The sequence below is a fragment of the Amblyomma americanum genome, chromosome 3 (genome assembly GCF_052857255.1).
Source record: "Amblyomma americanum isolate KBUSLIRL-KWMA chromosome 3, ASM5285725v1, whole genome shotgun sequence".
Classification (NCBI taxonomy): Eukaryota; Metazoa; Arthropoda; class Arachnida; order Ixodida; family Ixodidae; genus Amblyomma; species Amblyomma americanum.
In genome coordinates, this window is record NC_135499.1 from 132,703,865 (window position 1) to 132,723,157 (window position 19,293).

The 19,293-nt window shown below is 45.7% G+C and overlaps 1 protein-coding gene across 4 annotated transcripts in view; it reads left to right on the forward strand.

Annotated features, from left to right (window-relative positions):
* LOC144124932 (galactosylceramide sulfotransferase-like) overlaps positions 1 to 19,293 on the forward strand; it is a 42,890-nt gene that overhangs the window by 14,853 nt on the left and 8,744 nt on the right. The window contains exons 1-7 of one of the 4 annotated variants that reach the window (XM_077657892.1): positions 2,741 to 2,968; positions 5,705 to 5,853; positions 7,863 to 8,002; positions 8,795 to 9,152; positions 10,082 to 10,393; positions 12,620 to 12,862; positions 13,739 to 13,956. In XM_077657892.1, the coding sequence (XP_077514018.1) occupies positions 5,848 to 5,853; positions 7,863 to 8,002; positions 8,795 to 9,152; positions 10,082 to 10,393; positions 12,620 to 12,862; positions 13,739 to 13,956 (1,277 nt within the window). In that variant the 5' untranslated portion in view covers positions 2,741 to 2,968; positions 5,705 to 5,847. Of the gene's footprint in view, positions 1 to 2,740; positions 2,969 to 5,704; positions 5,854 to 7,862; positions 8,003 to 8,794; positions 9,153 to 10,081; positions 10,394 to 12,619; positions 12,863 to 13,738; positions 13,957 to 19,293 lie in introns of those variants that run through there. The other 3 variants (XM_077657891.1, XM_077657893.1, XM_077657894.1) reach the window with 3 other exon arrangements.

Genomic DNA, 19,293 nt, shown 5'->3' on the forward strand with positions numbered 1-19,293 from the left:
TTTTTTTCTGGGGGGGGGGGGGGAGGAAATGCCGCAGTATCTGTCACACATATCAGCGGACAGCTGAACCATGCCTTAAGGCAATGGATAAAGGAGCGACCGAGAAAAGAAAGGAAGAAAGAGGTGCGGTAGTGGAGGGCTCCGGAATAATTTCGACCAACCGGGGATCTTTAACGTGCACTGACATCGCACAGCACTCGGACGCCTTTGCGTTTCGCCTTCATCGAAACGCTAATTTTCTCGTATTTGGATGAAATTACATCTGCAAAAAATGTGATTTATGGCATGGTACCTTCAATGTTGGTTATCGGCGAGGAAAAAGGCGTGTCAGCTTCCTTTGTGAAAACTGTCGAAAATGAAGCGTTAAACATGCCGGCACATTCTGCATAAGTGTTCGTTTCGTGTGATTCATTGGTGAGGGTGATAGAGCGATCTGGATGAGGGTTTAGTACCTGCCAAAACTGTCTCGGGTTAATGGACAACAAACTTGGGAATTTATAACCACAGAAAGAAAGCTTTGCGTTGTGGATTACAGTAAGATACACCTTTTCAGCTTCGAAATATGTTTCCAAACGGTCTGAGTAGCAGCTTGATAAAGACGCTTTTTCTTATTTTCTATTCTTTATAGGGTGTTGGTAAACCACGGCTTTTGCTGACTGGCGCGAAGATTGGTTGTTGGGATAAATTTATTGCTGAAATGAGCGGCTCTGAAATGCAGCTTAGAATGTGGGAAAAAAAGATGCTAAGCTCATGGTTTATCGCTTCATAGTTGCCTTTATCGTTGAGCTTTGTTGTTTTCGTGTGTGTTCTATTGGTTGCTAGTGCAAAAGAGAATGTAGCGTGAATGACATTGTGGTCACTGATTCTTCGAAGCTGCGTAGTTGATGTCAGAGTATCAGGGTTACTAGACTGGATTAGACCTCAGATGTTTGCAGATTCCAGTGTGACGCGCGTTGGTTCTGAGGTTAACTGGGCTAAATTAAGGCAAGCAGATGTCGATGAAATTTCTCGTCTCTGCTGGGCCTGTTATTGAAGAAGACGACAAGTTACACCAGTCTATGTTGGTTAAGTTAAAATCCCCGAAAAGAAGAATAGCAGCATTTGGAGGGGTAGTTGTAAGCTATATTAGATTGTTATTAAGCTCTTCAGAGAATTCTGGAGTTGCCTGTGGGGGCCTGTAACAGAAGCCTAGGAGTACAGTTACTGGAGATGCACGGCATAATTCCTGCAGAATTTAGAGCTTTGAGTTAATATTCACAAAAGAGCATGGAATCTGTTGATGAACTGCTACCAGAACCCAGGCCCCTTTTGAGTTTTTACGGTCATTTCGATAAACGCGGAAATTATGTTTATCTGCCAGAACTTTGATATGAGAAACGTCACAATTTAGCCACGTTTCTGCCAGAATGAGTACGGTGCTGTCTGTTGACGATATTATGTTAGATACGAGATCGCGATTTGGAAGAAAACTGCGTATATTAATGAAAATTACGAAAAACGAAAGGTCATATCTGGTAGAAGGCCGTAGTTGATGCTTCCTTTGCGGACGATGGGATGTTTGCTATGCGGCTTTTTTTTCTGGAATTTGATGCTTCATCAGAGGATTATCGTTTTGGGCCCATGAAAAGGGCTTTGTAACGTACAGCATATAGGCCTGTAAAGATTTAGCGAAGGTAAGTGCTTTCGTGCCTTCTGAACTCGGCGAGAGAAATACTCGCCAGTACTGTTTTCAGTGCCTTTAAGCTTTTGGCCTTGCAACAAAACGGCTTCCTTCGTCTTCGAATTAGCAAACTTAACAATTACTGGCTGGTTACCGGACTATGAATGTCGTCCCAAGCGATGGGCCCGTTCTATTTCCATAGGTTCAATGTTTGTAGATGATCGCCGCAGATTTTCAGCGCTAGATTTTCATATTCGGCAAAGGTTTCATTTGCCGTGGGGTCAGGAATTGTATAGAAGATGAGATTATTACGGCGCGATCGGTTTTCAGCGTCATCGATGCGAGCTTCCAATTCGGAAACAAGCCGAGTTGTTTCAGTTGATGCCATTCGTATTTTGTCTAGGTACTCACGAAGAGGTATGAGGGCTTCATAATGGGCTTCTAAGCAGTCATGCGAATGTTTAGATCATTTATTGTTTTGTCTGTTGTTATCAGCTCGGCCTTGAGTCTTGAATCTCTGTATTTCTTCAACAAGTTTAGAGTGGCCTGCAGTAAGCTTCTGCAACTTCGTCAATACAGCATTCAGGTTCGCAGGCCCTGGGTTAGTGTCAACGTCGCCAGATAGGATTAGTAGCAAGCGAATAACACGAATACTTGAGAAAAGGCAAAGGTGGTTTTATGCGAGTTTTTTTTTGTTTACGAAGCTCCACTGTCTCCGACATTTTTTTAAAATTTAGGGATCTACTCAGGCACTCGGAATGTTTTTTGCCTGAACTCAAAAGTAAGAATATATAACACAAATTGAAATAAATTCAAACGATGTTTCCGTGATTGGGACTAAAAATATGCTCATAGACAAAAAAAATTGAAATTGCCATTGTATATACTGTTGCTCCAGCTTCTAGCGACATTTATATAAAAAAAAACCTGTCATAGCAAGCACAATCGCGATGGCCTTTCTGAATCTGTGAACAACAGCCCAGCTGCAACGCAGCACGGTCCCACTTGGCGCGCAGGTGGCCGCTTTGTCGCCTTTTCTGTTAAGAGCGGAGGTCGTGCGGGGTCTGCAGCTATACTGCACCCTGGAAAACGCCGAGGATGAGCCGCAGTCAGCAGCCGTGACAAGCATGATAAGCATTTGTTCGGGAGTATCGCAAGCGTAAACGGGAAGCAAATACCTGTGCTTCCTTGGACGAGCCCGTACCGTCTAAGACGAAGAAGCCACTTGCTAAACGTATTCTGACGGAAGAACAGCGTGCTGGGAAAGTCGAACAGCAGCGAGAATGTCACCGCGAGGAGAGCTTTTTGGTAAACTTCTCGTGTGCGTGCGTGCGTGCATGTGTGTGTGCGTGTGTGTGTGCGTGTGTGTGTGTGTGTGTGTGTGTGCGTGCGTGCGTGCGTGCGTGCGTGTGTGTGTGTGTGTGTGTGTGTGTGTGTGTGTGTGTGTGTGTGTGTGTGTGTGTGTGTGTGTGTGTGTGTGTGTGTGTGTGTGTGTGTGTGTGTGTGTGTGTGTGTGTGTGTGTGTGTGTGTGTGTGTGTGTGTGTGTGTGTGTGTGTGTGTGTGTGTGTGTGTGTGTGTGTGTGTGTGTGTGTGTGTGTGTGTGTGTGTGTGTGTGTGTGTGTGTGTGTGTGTGTGTGTGTGTGTGTGTGTGTGTGTGTGTGTGTGTGTGGCGAAAAATCGAGACGGCGAAACCAAATTGAAATAACCAATCGGAAGGCGATCAATATAAAAGTTTATTATACAACCAATACGAATTTGTTGCGTCACATGGCATTATCACCAGTCTATTTTTTCTTGGGGTAGTTTTTAACACGACAACATAATTTACCCATTTCTCCAAAGGTGGTGTGGTGAGGCGTTCGTGTGGATGGATGGAAGGATGGAATATAGGAGGAACGTCCCCTTTGAAATGGGGGGGGGGGGGCTGAAAATTCCCATTTTGTTTAAATATTTTTTCAGTCCTTCACTTCTAGCCTTTTGTCACCTCTCTGTTTTTGAGCCACTATTTTTCCAATCACTTTTTTGCTAACTTCCAACGCAGATTTATTCACATGACCATTGCTGTCTCTAAACACTAGGGCCTAAGGAAGGGTGATAGTGCCTGCAGCGACATCCGGATGGATACCATGACATTCGAGTATGAGATGTTAAGTTGTTTCTACAGATTTACCATACACAGCACATTTGTCATCTTCTTGGCTGAATTTCTTTTTGTAGCTCCGCGTTTTAAGACACCCTGATCTAGCTTGAAAGAGTAGAGCGCTACAGCTTGAGCTATTATAGAATGATTCCTTCTTTATCTGCCTTTTCCAATTTCCATGTGGCTGCACACACCAGGTTTTTTTCATTGAATTAATCTAGTTTTTACCTTCCGCATTTTTTACCTGTCGTTTAAAGCTCTTTGTTTCTTCGTCCTTGTGTCCTGCATGCTTACCGGTTAATTTGCTATTCCTTTTCCGCCATTCTGAATCAACGCTCTTTCTGTATAAGTATTTGTATACCTTAACTGCCCACCTGTTGTCGTCAAATTTCCTTACGCATTCTTCATACAATATATAACATAAAGACAACACTCCACCCCCCACTTCCTAATGGGATGGAAATCAACTAGCGGTCGCGCCGGCGGAGTGCATGGATGAGGGTGTCTGGAAAATGATGATTATTATTTTTAATGGCTCAAGGGCAGCTTTGGTCAAAAAGCGTCATCTTTCACTACGTAAGTTGGGGAATCCAGAAATACGAAAAGGCAGAATCGCTTTCCGGTATTCAGCGCAGCTAATCTGGCTTTTGAACACGAAAGACGGTTAAGAAGTGCTTGGGATGGGTCTATTTGAAAGTGCATTGTACGCAAGCTGTCCTGCTTGTATTCACATGGCTGTAGTGAACAAAAACTGACAAGAAGGGTTAACGATCGAGGAACAGGTTTGCTTCAGCACAATAGCTTTTACTGCAGCAGTAGTGCGCTCTTGGAAACTAAAAACAAGGCAAGAACATGGGCGAAAGGCTTTCTTTCGTGCGCGTTCTTGTGCTGTCTTCACCTTCAAAGCATGAACCTGCAAGCCCGGCTCAGCATTCTTATGGAATGCGCACTTGCATGAATTTCAGAGAAATAAGCTTACATGTTAACCTCTTGTATAGGGAGCAAATGTTAACATATTTTCTGCACGTCCCATGGCAGTAAGGGTGGTCTGAGTTGAACGAAAATAATAGAATGGGAAGATGGAGTAGAGGCAAATGGCAGACGAAATGCCCATACGTCTATGCACGGCCTGCGTGCAGCTGTTGCTTCAATTCAGTACCCTCTTATCGCTATGCTTGCGGAGCAGTGATGGTGCGCAGGAAGTTGTTTTGACCTTTTTGTTTTGCGATGAGTAGAAAAAGCGCAATAAATATGAACAAGGAAGGCAACACAACGCAATGCGTCTAACACTTACATCTTAACGTCCTGAGAGCGTCGTGCAAGAAATATACACTTAAGTTTATACATGTATTGTTTCTTCGGGTGTTGGTAAAGAAACTGGAAACATCGATCAATACAGAAAGCTAACCGTTAAAATAAAATGATTTGTTGCTTGAGGTGTTCTGCATTCCCCTCTTGTTTCATGGTCCCAGCAGCGAGGAATAATGTTTTTTGGTTCATTTACACAGGTTCCTGCCAACATCTGGGACGAACTACATGCTACCTTGTAAAAAAGATAGTGCGAAGCAGAAGAGTAAAGTTCCAGCTATGGCATGGAGAGAGTAAAAGCTATAAAAAGTAGTAAGAAATTAAAAGACAATGATGATTTTCTTTTAACATAAAGGAACATGGGGAGCATCGGTCAAAGTTTCTTCCGAACGCCAGTGTCATGAAAGTATGAGGACAAAATGCTAAAAGCTAGTCGCTGCTTCGAATGAGACAAAGAGTGCTGCTCTGTGCCAGTGACTCTTGGGAATATCGTTCTTTGGCATTAAGAAAGAGAAACTTGTGGGAAAAAGCCTATGAAATGGACAGAGCTCATGGTGCACCGTCAAAGGTTCAACGTCTTCCTTCATCGATGCAGTGGGAACTAGCACCGTACTACAGTTGACCTGGGCCCCAGCACCGCAGGACCCTGCTGAATGGTGCACCCGTATTTGTCTCTACTTGTGTGAGACGCCGACTTCGTATGCGCAGCTCTGCTTCTGAAGAGCTCTGTGTCCAGTGATGTGGGTAAGATACTCAGCGCATATCACCCTCTCTGCATTTTGCAAAAACCTAGCAGAAGTCATGGTTTCTTACTCAACCAAATACACGCGGGAAACATAATTCCGTGCTCTGCAACTGCAGTTGAGTATGAGCAATGCACCGATGTCTCACGCGCAAGTTGGAAGCTCAGCGCAAAACTAGTTAATGAAGAAAGAAGGCATGCAGTATCTTTGCCGAATTTGTCTTTTTGTTTGTAGCCACGACCTGTTATTTCATTGTTGAAATTGTAATGATAAAAGAACATTATGGATCCTAACGTTATAATGCTCAGATCATAACGACAAAACAAGGCAGTCAGCATTTTCAACGTTGTCTCAGAACCATTTCCGCTATTTGTTCAGTAAAGGTGTTTTTTTTTTCAAATAGCAAAACATTGCACTTAAATACGTGGCATGCTGCCTTCAATAGCTTGCGTCCACAGCTAAAAAATGTCATTAGAAATCTTTGCACGTTGATCATCCGCTACCATCACTTATGGCATTATTTACAGGTTGAGCCCGCAACGGTCACCTGACCAATAGAGCGCCCAGAAAGACATTAAAAAAAATTAAAATTAGCTCAAGAGCTTTTGAATTCAAAATAGAGAAAATTCCCTGGTAAATATCATAAGCGTTACGAGTTTGTACTCCAGCCGTAATATTTTCAAAATGAAGACACACAAACCCGACACACAATTCTAGCAATCATTTTTGAAAAATGATACATGTCGAGTTGCTTAAGAAGGAGCTTGTTAGACTGTATGTAGAAGGGCATCTCACCAGATTACGAAAAAATACACCGCCACGAACAAAACAAGGGTACAGGGCGCTCAGCGACATCATTCCTAGAGAGACTGACAGCAGTATAAAGAGCTTAGCTCGGGCTGTTTTTTTTTCTATTTAATTTTTCTTGCCGTTCTTTCGTAGGGTGCACGCATGCGCATGCATCTTCCGAGACCGTTTAGAACCTTCTTTTATCATCTCTGTGTTTTTAAACTGTTCAGTAACGTGAATGCGTGCCAGCTATCCCAGCTTACTCGTTCACAATTAATGTGATTACTTCATTTGTTTTAAGAGCATAAGGGCAGATGTAGCAAAACGGCGAACGAAAAGGCTATCAACTGCAACCGGAAGGGGTGGAACTATATTCTTGTTCACTGTAGCTCAACACTTGGCTGATGTAGAAAGAAAAGGGGAGACTACGCGGGGAAGGAACTCACTGCTCTGAAACTATAGGGACACAAGGCGAACAGAACCTGCACTACAGACTTGGAGCTTGAGTTTAAATACCCAAACAAACAGCTACACAGCCGGCAGCGCACTCGGAGTGGTTGAATGGAGAAGAGGGGTGAGAACAGAGAACAAGTAAAAGATGCGAAAGTTCTAAAATATTAAAAACACTAAACGTAGTACATAGACTGTGCACAAGACGAATCAATATTCTAGACGGTATGTATTTCCCATGAAACATTCAGATGCTGCCCCTTCAGCAAATGTCAGCACAGTCGGCTGCACTGCGTTTCATGTTGATGTTGTTTCTTTATATGTGGTTCTCTGCATCGTGAAACGTCCCCAAACGACTCATAGGCTATGAGGAGCGCCTCAGCGAAGAGCTTTGGAATTAATTTTGGCCAGCTGAGGTTCTTTAACGTGCGCCGACATTGCAAAGCACATTGGTGCTTTTGTATTTCGCCTCCATCGAAACACGTTCTTCGTGGCCAGGACCGAACCAACCTAAGAAAAGGCAAAGGCGATTCTAGTGTTTCCTTTTTCGAATAAAATTGCACTGCTTTCGATATTTCTTCAAGGCTTATGCACCTAAGCTATTATCTCAAAAGTATGTTCCATGTCAACAAGGAGTACTCACAAACAGCATATATCTTTTGAATGAACAACAATGGCACATGGGAGTGGGGCTGCGTCGCGCAGCAGACTGGGCACGAACAACTACCCACGATTCTCGTGGCTAAATTTATTACGCGCTTTCATTCGCAGGCCACGGCGTGCATCCTGGCGATGCCGAGCCGCCACCCAGTGTTTGCTGTACTACTACTGGTCCCTTTGTGTCTGCTGTTCAGCGCGACTATGATCTTCAAGCCTGTCTTCAATTTTACTGGAAGGTGCCGTTTTCCCTGGTTCGTCATGCTACCGATTTTTAGGTTCTGGTTTTGGCACTCGATGTTTCCAGCTACGCGCAGAGTGGCCACTGTCTGGCGTCGTATTGCTTACATTATTGCTACCCAGGAGGTTATGTCGAGCTGGTGGTGAAAGGGGGCGAGAGATAGGGCTGTATTCATAAAAGTGCTTGCGTCACAAAAAATTGCAGCACAAACTGCAGGCTTCCTTGCGCTTACTGAAGTCGAATGTGTACCTGGCACAAATTCTGTCTGCTTTGTTGTTATTTTAAGTGTAGAGACCCCGAAGTGTATATAAGCCCAGCGTTTAGAGAGCGACAAAAACAGCAAACAGTTAGTTGAAAATGCAGATCTACTCACATCTCAGACAAAACGAAGCTTTGATGCCGAGTATAGTCCTTCATCTGCTTGGACCATATGTAGCTTTCGCAACATTTCGATGTGTAACATTTTTTTTAAAGCACAGCTACAGATTTGCAAGAATAGGGAATATAAGGACGCAAGTGGAAAACTGATAGCCTATTAGCTTTCCGTTTTGTAAGATTTTCTGCTAGGCTGTCGTTCGAAGACCCCACATCATGTCTCTATGCGCCTCTTGCAAAGTGATTGGCGAGTCAGCAGGTGTTCACGCCCCGGCAGCTCAAAACCTTGACGATATCCAATAAATGTCGGACAGGCTTTCAGTTATACATAACTGCTATTGGAGACTTGCATCATTTGACAAGTGTCTAATATCCTGAATTTTTTGTTTATTCTTCTTGCGTTCATGGTGCGTTTTTTGGGGTGTCACAGGGCACGGCCGATTCCTAGCACCTCAAGCCCCGAGCCCCAGTGCACTCCCCGGAGCAGCTTATGCTTTCTGAAGACGCACAAGTGTGCCAGTTCGGCCATGCAGAACATACTAATGCGCTACGGGGAACGGCACGGTCTCGCCTTCGCGCTGCCTCCGTTCGGCCTCTACCTGGGGAACCCGGCCTTTTTCAACCGGACGCAGGTGATGGGGAGTCCGCCCTTCGACATGCTGGTGCACCACACTCGCTTCTACGAGGAAGAGGTGCGGGCCGTGCTTAAGCCGGACGCCGTATTCGTGACCATCGTGCGCGAACCGGCGGCGCTGTTTGAGTCGCTCTTCTCGTACTACGACCTCGAAGTAAGCGGTACACTTCCACATGCTATACATATATTCCACATGCTATATATATAAAATTGTCGCATACTCCCTGCATTTTTATAATCTCTTTCAGTCACTCTGTGCATTTACATGAGCCCGACCACGTCGAATCGAGTAGGCCTGTCGAACTCAAGTAAACGTTAGGCGGTCTATCTGGCTCTGTCCGATTGCAGTGGGTAGGTTCACTTGCCCGACGCGCTCGCGAGATGCACGTAAACGCTGTCAAGTCAGCGCAACAGACTTGGGTTAGTGGGTGAGAGTGTGAAATAAGAACTTGTATGCGCTGGCGCCGTCGTGCCGCCGAGGCTAAACATAGCGCAGCTATCTTAGACGTTGCCTTTGCACGCTGGCACTGTACTGCTTGACGCGGGGCGTCGCTGCAATCGCGCCGATTTTGACACGGTAAGGCCATGTTGTAAACGCGCAGTTGTCGAGGCGGGTGGCGTTGCTCAGCTCGAAACCTGACTCGACCCGCTCTTGCCGGTGCAGCTAAATGACGCTATTGTCTGTGCGTTCCCGTCGCTCTATCGCCCTTAAGATGGCCATTGCATAAAGAGTTAACGCGTTGAACAACGGTGTCACTTCATCTATGTTACCGTTATATTATATTCATTGCCTAATATCGGTACTATGTCAAAAAATATCGACCCGCTTGATACAGCTCTGCCGTCGTTCGCGACGAATTTTAACAAGCTATGTAGTGAATGTTTTGTTCTCCCATGTTACGTTCTCCAGTATCAGTTATAACGTTAAAGCAGTCGTAGAAAATCGAAACGAATCATTATCCTATTGAATGCGAATTGTATCGTAACTTAGCCCATGTGAGTACTTTCCACCTCCGGTCAGACCCGTTTGCTGGCTTCACGCAGTGTTTCAAAAGATCGTTGTGCCTTCGTTTACCGTGACAGGCAAATATTAAGGTCAAGCTGGAGCAACTTCCGAGCGCTGTGAATAACGCATCGCTGAATAAGCCAATTCAAGACCTCTTGCCAGGCCAACGCGGCCACAGGCATGGCATCAATCAGATGAGCTTCGACTTGGGCTTCGACATCGAACAGGCGGACAACGCGACGGCCGCGCAAGCCTTCATCGAGCACGTGGACACCGTGTTCGACCTCGTGATGGTCGCCGAGCGCATCAACGAGTCCCTGATCCTGCTGCGGCACCTGCTGTGCTGGGACATGGATGACGTCGTCGTATTCAGGCTCAACGCGCGCCAGGTGTTAACCTACGCTTCGTCTACGAGCCGGTTTGCATGCTGAATTAAAAATATCTGCTGATGTTTGACGAATCGATCCAAAAAAAAATGTAAGCTAGTAAGAACGGAAGGAAGAGCCAGTCGCACGCAGGTATCAGTCTCAATGTCAAGACACATAACCATGTAAGTTAATCATGCCATCAGGGTAGGGCTTATGGTCACTTTTGGATAAGATGGTTGTGGAGTGCGCTCCCATTTGAACTATGTATTCATCGAAGTTTTTTACATGCCAAACTTGAATTTAGTATAGATTTGCTAAGTAAAATTTCTTACACAGGGAGGAAGACGGTCCCCCCCCCCCTTCCCCATACCTTAAAAACCCGCCCCTGCACGCCTTTGGACTAGCTTCACTACGTGCTTTCCTAGCGGGAGTCAAGAAAAATAATCAATAAGCGGCTGAAGGTAATACAGTGGACTTGTCTGAACTCGCGTAATTCTAACATGTGCGAGTAGTGCTCCCGGTTTCTTTTAGCCGAATCTTTGGTACAGTTCATATCAAGGAAATTAACAAGGCTCCTGTGGAATTAAACTTCGTATATTTCGAACACGTTTTCTTTTAACTTTTTTAAATTGGTTTTGGGGAAAAGGAAGAGGCGCAGTATCTGTCTCATATATCGGCGAACACCTGAACCGCGCCGTAAGGGAAGGGATAAAGGAGGGAGTGAAAGAGGAAAGGAAAAAAGAGGTGCCGTAGTGGAGGGCTCCGGAATAATTTCCACCACCTGGGGATCTTTAACGTGCCCTGACATCGAACAGCACACGGGCACCTTAGCGTTTCGCCTCAATTTCAATAATTGGTCATGAAACCGCCGCGGTGGCTCAGTGGTTATGGGGCTCGGCTGGTGACCCAAAAGACACCAGTCCGATTCAGGTCGCGGCGCTCGCATATCGATGGGAGCGAAGCGCTGGAGGCCCGTGTACTGTGCCATGTCAGTGCAGGTTAGAGAATCCCAGGTGATTGAAAATATCCGGATCCCTCCACTACGGCGTCGTTCATATATCCCGAGTCGCTTTAGGACGTTAAACTTCAGAAAAACATGAAAACGAACCATTATCGATCGTTCAGGCCCATCTTTTTGCTTTTCTAAAGGGCATTTGGTGTCATGTTGCAGCTGCTAAGTTGTTCGAAACCATTAAGGTGAGTGAAGACATCAACTACGTTTTAATGTTACATTTGCAATCTAATTACTTCAACACATTTTGTTCTAGTTCATTTGCAAATGATCAATGCTCCACAATAATTACTCTTCCATCGAGGTCAATGTACTCATTTGTTATCTATTATGTTGAAGCCGCGGTTTGCAAGGAGTATGAGCACAACTTTATTTGAGACCGGGGCATGGACCAGAAGTGTTCGCTATCTCTTTGCTTCAAAATTTGTCCGCCCGGGCCTGCCTCCACGCTTGTCAATTCCATCATGCTCCAGATTTCTTAACCGCTGCAATTTCATAGAGAGAAGACCTGGTTCGCTCAATCCGTGGGAGACAGCAAAAAATTCATGTCACTGCTTTCTCGGCACCCCGCCGTGTTACAGGTGAAGAATAGTAATCTGATCGTAGCGCTGGATATGATGCTCTATTATGAGCATGTCCTGTCGCTGTTTCTATCTTTCACTCCTCCCTCGGAATAAAAAGGGACCGCAACTTTTGGTAATGAATTACACCAGTGCTCTTGCATTGAGGTCAATGTAGACATTTGTCATGTATTAAGTTGAAGACGCGGCTTGAAACAAGGAGTATGAGCACACCTTTATTTGAGACCAGGATTGTAGGTTTAGTGGAAAGGTAGCGTTTTACCGCTGAGGCCCTTTGATGGTCTACGGAGTCGGAACGCAGCCACTGACTTAGGAGGCAGGGAACGGTGTGGAAAGTAGGGAAGTCTGAAGACAGCATAAGAGGCAGATATGAAACAGGAAGAGCGTACAGTAGATTAGGGAAGAGACACTCGTTAATCATATCGCAGCTAAAATCGAGAAAAAGAAATGGACATAGCAATTTCGTTTAATGTGGGGAACAGGTAACTGATGGTACTTAGGACAACAGAGTGGACCTCAAGAGAAAGTCAACAAGCGGTGATGAGGGTCACGAGCTCTTATGTGATTAGGAAGTCTGCGGAGATACTATGGCAGCTGCTGGCGGAGGATATGGTTGAATAAAAGTTAATGGGATTCCTGCAATTCTGTCCGCAGAACGGCTTCCGTCGTCCAATGAGCTCAAAGCTAGCTGACGAGCTGCGGGCTCTCAACGCTGTGGACACGCTGCTGTACGAGCACTTTTTGCGACGCTTCGAGCAACGCGTCCAAGCATTCGGCTGGGAGCGCATGGAGAAGGAGCTGACTCTGCTCGAACAAAGGACGCAGTTCTGGTACCAGCGCTGCGTCGCCCAGGAAGTTGCAGCCGACACGAGGGACAAGGACAATTACACTGCGAAGGCGAGTGCTCAAGATTCGAGAGTGGTTTTGCAGAAGCGCCCTTTTCTGTAGAATATTGGCTCAACTTAAAGAAGTCGGTGTCTTCCCGCAGCGGCAGCCTAATCGTTTGAGCATCCGCCTCGCATGCGGGAGGTGCGGGGTTCGATCAACAGTGTTGCCGGGTACCCACTGGGGATACAATGGGTACAAGCTTCCCCCTGCCTGCTGGTGCTCGGTTTCTTTAAGGTGAAATGCTTGGAGAATGGATCATTGACCACACCTTGAGCACAAACAAACAAAACAAGCCATGGCGCTATTTGGCCACAGATGCCCTTTCGTCATAAAAACTCATCATCATCATCAGAAGTGGGCGTCGTGATGATTTGAAATATAGAGAGTTCGAGGTCACAACTCGCTTCAAAGGGCCCATAAGCCATGGTGGTCGTAAAAGAGAGCCCTGGGACACCCTTCGCTGAGAAAAAAAAAAAGGAAATTATAAGGGAGGTAAAAGAAGCAAGTAAAATGCAAATTAACGGCTTTTATATTAGTGTTTATTAAGATTATTGACAGCGACAGTTATCTTCCCGCTCTGTGCCGGCCGCGTCCCAGAAAATTCGTGCAAAGACGCCTTTCGTGTGCTACTCATCGTTTCTTTTCTTTTAATCGTGAAATCTTAACTCTGAAAGCTCTTAACACTCACAGAACGGTAGAATATCTCGTACGTTCTTGCACATTTCTAAAACGTGATGGTAGATAGGGCGTGCGTGCAGGAACCATTACGTGTAAGGTGTAGAATTTAGCCGCAGTGTAGAATTTAGCCGCTAATAAAAATCTAATGCAATATCAGAGGAATAATTATATTGATGGACTGAAATCCGCCAATGGCAATCAACGCAGGTACTGACACTGCAGCGGCGCAACGGAAGTGGGGAGGTGTGCTTCTGGATGACGGCGCCCGAGCGTCTCTTCACGAAGCAGCTCCGCATCAATCAACTGTATAAGGATGCTGGACTACGTGAGGCTATTGCGAAAACCCGACTAAAGTTAATGAGGAGAATGGGGAGACGCCGGAAAAAGAGACTTCGTGACGACGTGAATGGCACGCGGCTGCACCGGTGAGCGCAGACAGAGGAGAGCGGTGTCGCGAATTTGGTTTTAGTGACGCCTCAAGGATGAAAGTGAACGACAGCTATACCTCGTTTCAAACATCAGGGTCAACGCTGTGAAAGGCACGGAAGTAGTGCGCATTAAAAAATAAAGGCAGGCGAGTTACTCAGCGCTCGTTCTGTGGCCTAGCTAGTGGTCTAAGCCACGAGAAAGCGACAGCGTGTCGTCAGCAATAAGAAAGCATTTAATCAAGCTCGTGACAAATGTATCATGTAGTAGACATACATGCAAAGAATTCATTATATTTCGCTCACCGCAGGAAACGCGCTAATTTTTCATCGCGGATGTAGGCAGCAAGAACAAAAGCCCCAGCTTTTACAGCGTTGCACCTGATGTATGAAAAGGAGTTTAGCAGCGCTCAAAACAGCGAACACGTTCCCCTTCTTAAAAGTGGCAACAGAACCGCGGCAGTGCTTTGGTATTGTCCCCTTTGTGTTCTTTGCGCGTTTTTACAACTACCTCGCAAAAACATTACATGTTCATCTCTGAACAGTACAGGGGTGCGAAGTTGCACAGAAGAAGTCATCGTTTACCCATGAGAAGGAAGAGGGGAGGGGAAGGATATTTGGGGAGGATGCTTACAGGCTTCTTCTCCGTGGTATCGCTGTGACACGAAACTTGGGGATAGATGGGGAAGAAGGAGCCTATAGCACTTGTATTGTACTCGACGATGTGGTTTATGAGATGATGTTTTCTTTTTTGTTTATTTAAACTGCGTCTACTGCGGATCAGTTGCCGACAGTAGCATACCCAGCTCTCTCGGTTTATGTCTTCAGAGAAGGTGTTTCTTATTCGATGGGCTAAAACATGCCGCGTACCGGAGGGCCTGTAGTCGGGAGAAGAATGGCTGCGACGTGTAGCGAGGCGTCTCTCATCTGGAGAAGAAAGGCGGCGGGGTAGCGCTCATCCCAAGAAAGTCTGATTCAGAGGCAAAAGCCGGCAGATTTGCCCATCACGGACCCCTCTTTGACGTCGCCTCGTTTACACCAGGAAGCGGTTTATTGCAGGTTTATTCCCACTAGTAGCCGGTAAAAGCCTCAATGTTTGTTAGTATTGTCTTCGCCAAACATGTCGCGCAAGCAGTTATCAGAAAAGTACATGATGTCCTCAAGAGGTAGGTGAGATGGAAGAAGAAGAAACTGACCGATTGCCCACAAGTGACAAGGATGGTGGTACCATCTTCGTAAAATAGAGGCAAAGTGTTCACGTTCACTCACTCCGTTCTGTTAATGGCAGCCGCACCAGCCAATGGCGGAGACAGGTGGTGCAAGTGACTTCATGCGTACGCATGTGATTGGTAACCTCAGCGTGCAACACACAATACGTGCTATTAACATTAAGTTTATTGTTTTTCGTTACACTCGCCATCGACGCCGATCGGCACATAACCTGGTACCGGATGAGAAGGGAAAGCAATGGGGCTGACAAGGAGATAACTTGTGGTTCTCTTGACCGCAATGAAAGATGCTACAACTGAATCTCAAAAGGAATGATAACGCGAAGCGCAAATTTAAGTGAGCGTTCAAGCCAATGAACGTACTATGAACATTCTACTTCACGGCCTACACCTTTGTGCATAAATATGCTGCCGTCAGAACATGGTTTGCTGTCGCCCAGTTGTCCTCACTCTCTATTCTATGGCAGGACAACCGCCTCGCTGTCTGTCGTCATTGGCCCACACTCGCGTGCCTGCGTGTATCGATTGCTATGTGATCAAAAAGCGTTTTAGGAACAAGGGCTCCTGTAAATACTGCAACCAAGCAACAGCAGCAGAGCTTCTCCCGCAGAGAGGCCGATGAATGGACAAAACTGGAGGGCGTGACAAGCTGGAGCTGTTACATGGTTATTACGTCCCGCTCTAGAAAAAATAAACACCTCCGTATTTCTACTACATAAAATTTAGTAACAGGTTTTTATTGGAAATAAACAGATGCTTCTGATTTCTGGCCGGGAGTACTCTAGACACCAGCTTTCTCTCGTTGACGGTTCTTTACGTTTACCTTTTTACCCTGTCACTTTTGCACGTTTGTGGTACGAAGAACATTTCAGATTGGTACCAGTACATGATTTAAAATATTCAAACCTTTTCGGAAGTTTCTAAAAATAAGGTTTAATCTGCGTAATGGGAAACTCATATTCATTTGACAGCATTTATATTTCAATAGAGCCAATTACCTGAGAATCTTGAACAAGGAATCTGATTCATGATGACAAAACAATCAAGACCAAGCAATCAAAGGTTATCAGCTTGTCGTATAGCTCACCATGGTCGCTCGATTAGTCTCGGGATATGTAAACGTCAATTTTACAAGCAGGTCACGCAAATTGGGTTAGGACAAAAAAAATTCTTTAAAGCGTTTTATTTCTTATTTTTGCTGCCCTGCTTTCATTACCTTCTCCATAATTAGTTTTTATTCGTTGGGCTACTTCATGGTCTCAGTTCATGATAAAGGTAACGACTCAACTGTCATTCAAATCAGAGCAGTGTAAGGCGAGAGTAGCCTAAGCTAGCGAAGAATAGCTTTTAAGAAAGCAACGCCAACCTTTGTTCGTTGCCAAAGCTTTTAATAAAGCGTACTTCTCGACCTCAGCCGCAAATGAAGTTTCTTCTACGTGACTGGGGTCTAAAGGCGGTTAATGGGAGGTGGCGCTAATTATATCGCCGACAAAAGATTGTAGAGACACTCATGAGATTATTTTGGGCTCACTCTTTGTTTCAGTATGGCATCTAAGTTCAGCTGTTTTTAGCATCTGAAAGCAGGTCTCTAAAAGGCAGTTAAAAGTTAGTAACGATATGCAACCATATTTTTCAACATCTAGAGTACAGAAATTTGGAAAATTTGCAGATCTTTTTTGAAAATAAAGGGGTAATAATAGCAAGTAAAGTGGTCTCTATTCGTGCTAGGAATGCTTAAGCAAATTATGTTTCCTCAAGAAAGTGTGGCTGTAGATCAGGTGCCCCATGACGGGCTATGACTTGCTTCGTACGTGCACGGCGATTCCATACAGTATGCTCAGTGGTTCTGCTTAGAAGATTCACCAGTTAGTTGATCGTAGCTTAATCAATCCACAGTCTTATACGCACACAACTTGGAAGCTGGAATTTTGACCCAGCTTCGTTTGATATTTGTTGAGAGTGGAATGTGCCTCGTAATTTGCTGAGCCGAATGTCTTTTTCCGGTGGAAAGTGCCCGACAATATCAACAAGCCAGTGCTCCACGTTCAGAAGCGACGATCGCACTGTTTCCATTTGCTTCAAAAATTCGGAACTGGCTAGACCTCCAGACTGCAGTGTTCTCCCATACAAAGCACAGCATATATTGTGTTCAAGAATAAATGCCAGGGTATCACATGCTCCGGGTGCCCTGGCCAAGCCTTCCCAAGTAGTGGTGGAGCGCATTGGTGCACCTATACTGAGCTTTGTTGAATAATAATAATTGGTTTTGGGGGGAAAGGAAATGGCGCCGTATCTGTCTCATATATCGTTGGACACCTGAACCGCGCCGTAAAGGAAGGGTAAAGGAGGGAGTGAAAGAAGAAAGGAAGAGAGAGGTGCCGTAGTGGAGGCCTCCGGAATAATTTCGACCACCTGGGGATCTTTAACGTGCACTGACATCGCACAGCACACGGGCGCCTTAGCGTTTTTCATCCATAAAAACGCAGCCGCCGCGGTCGGGTTCGAACCCGGGTACTCCGGATCAGTAGTCGAGCGCCCTAACCACCGAGCCACCGCGGCGGGACAAGAGCTTTGTTGTACAGAGTCCGCTGGCACCATCAGCGGATGTTGGTAATCTGAACCTTTGAGAAATATCTGACTGCATACAGCATGTCTCGGGAATGCAAAAGTCAGAAAGGGGAAAAAAATTGTTTTTGCGTGTCAAGCGGAGTACTACGAGAGTCGCACAGAGTCCGACGCGTAGAGGTCTTTCAATGCGCAGTGCGCAATGCAACCAAAGCACAAGCGGGCAATGATTGACGGCTGCAGCATTTATTTACTTGTTCGGTACCCTAAACAGAGGCTTTTGGGCTGGTGGCTTGAACGACGTCACATGTATGTACAAATAAATTACTGCCAAGTTCTAGCTTTGCCCTGCCTTTAAGATTGAGCTTTCTGTGGGGTTACTATACACGTAACAAAACCGCACATCCTTTGTACGGAGTCTTACACCTTGCGATTATTGTAGATGTATGGTAGAGATCTTGGAACTTCTCAGCCAGAGTGCGATGTATCCGTAGCAGGGATGTTGTCGACGGCTGAAGTCACTTGCAGTAAACGTCTCAAGTTCTGAATCCTCTCGATGATTTTAGGCACACTTACTTTCATGCCAGGTTGTTTAGTGCAACGGAAGGCGGGCACTTTCATCTACTCCCACTACATCATGCTTGCACTGCCCTTCCGGAACTGTCCTGCTACTTCCGCGTGCCAATCTCAAGCCTTCTCCGTAGACTTGCAGAGCTAGAAGAGCACACAGGGCTTCTCCTTCCGCTTGACACGAGTGGACATAGCTCCGCTGGTGTCGCACAAAGCAGCCGCGCAAGGGCATCGACAATCTCCTCCTCACGTGGTATGATTCACGTTATCAAAGTCGATCTTTCTTCGCGTGGTGCTTGTGGCCCCTGAAGGCGCGTTTCATTTCGAAAAAGCGCGGTGCGCGGCGTATTATTCAGGCACTCGAACAACGATGTCTGTGCGTACCGTCTACATGTGCGTGCTAAAGTCGCTCGTAGATGGTCTCCGTGGAGGAGACGGAGGGGTAGGCAGGACAAAAGAGGCGTTCGTTACTCTACGGACGTACGAGACGGCGGTGAGTGGCGCCCTGTTTTTTTTCTTCCTTTTTGTGCACTCGAAGACAAGCCGCGTGGATTGTAGTTTTTCGGGCGTCAGCTTCTTCTCGGGTTCAACATGGAAGAGAGAAAAAATTAGGCTGTCAGCCAAGGGTCAGAAAAAATCAGGGATAGAGACCAGGAAACAAAACACAACAGGACACGAGGAAGGAAGTACATAGGACTACGCTTGCACTGGTCATTTGCTAAAGGTACTGATTTCGTCTCAAGATTTTTCTTCCTTCTGTCCTGAATTTTCGCCCTGCCTTCTGGGGGAGAATAAAGAAAGTAAAGTTGTTAATATTACAACGCCTACAATCTGGTGAATTCCAAATATGCCCATTGTAAATCTAGCAGACCTTGTGCGGAACATGCATCTTTAGGTGCTAAGGCTAAGTATATTTGCTGTGTCGAGTAGAAGAGTAGTAAGGTGGCTATGTGAAGGAACATATTTGCCGTCT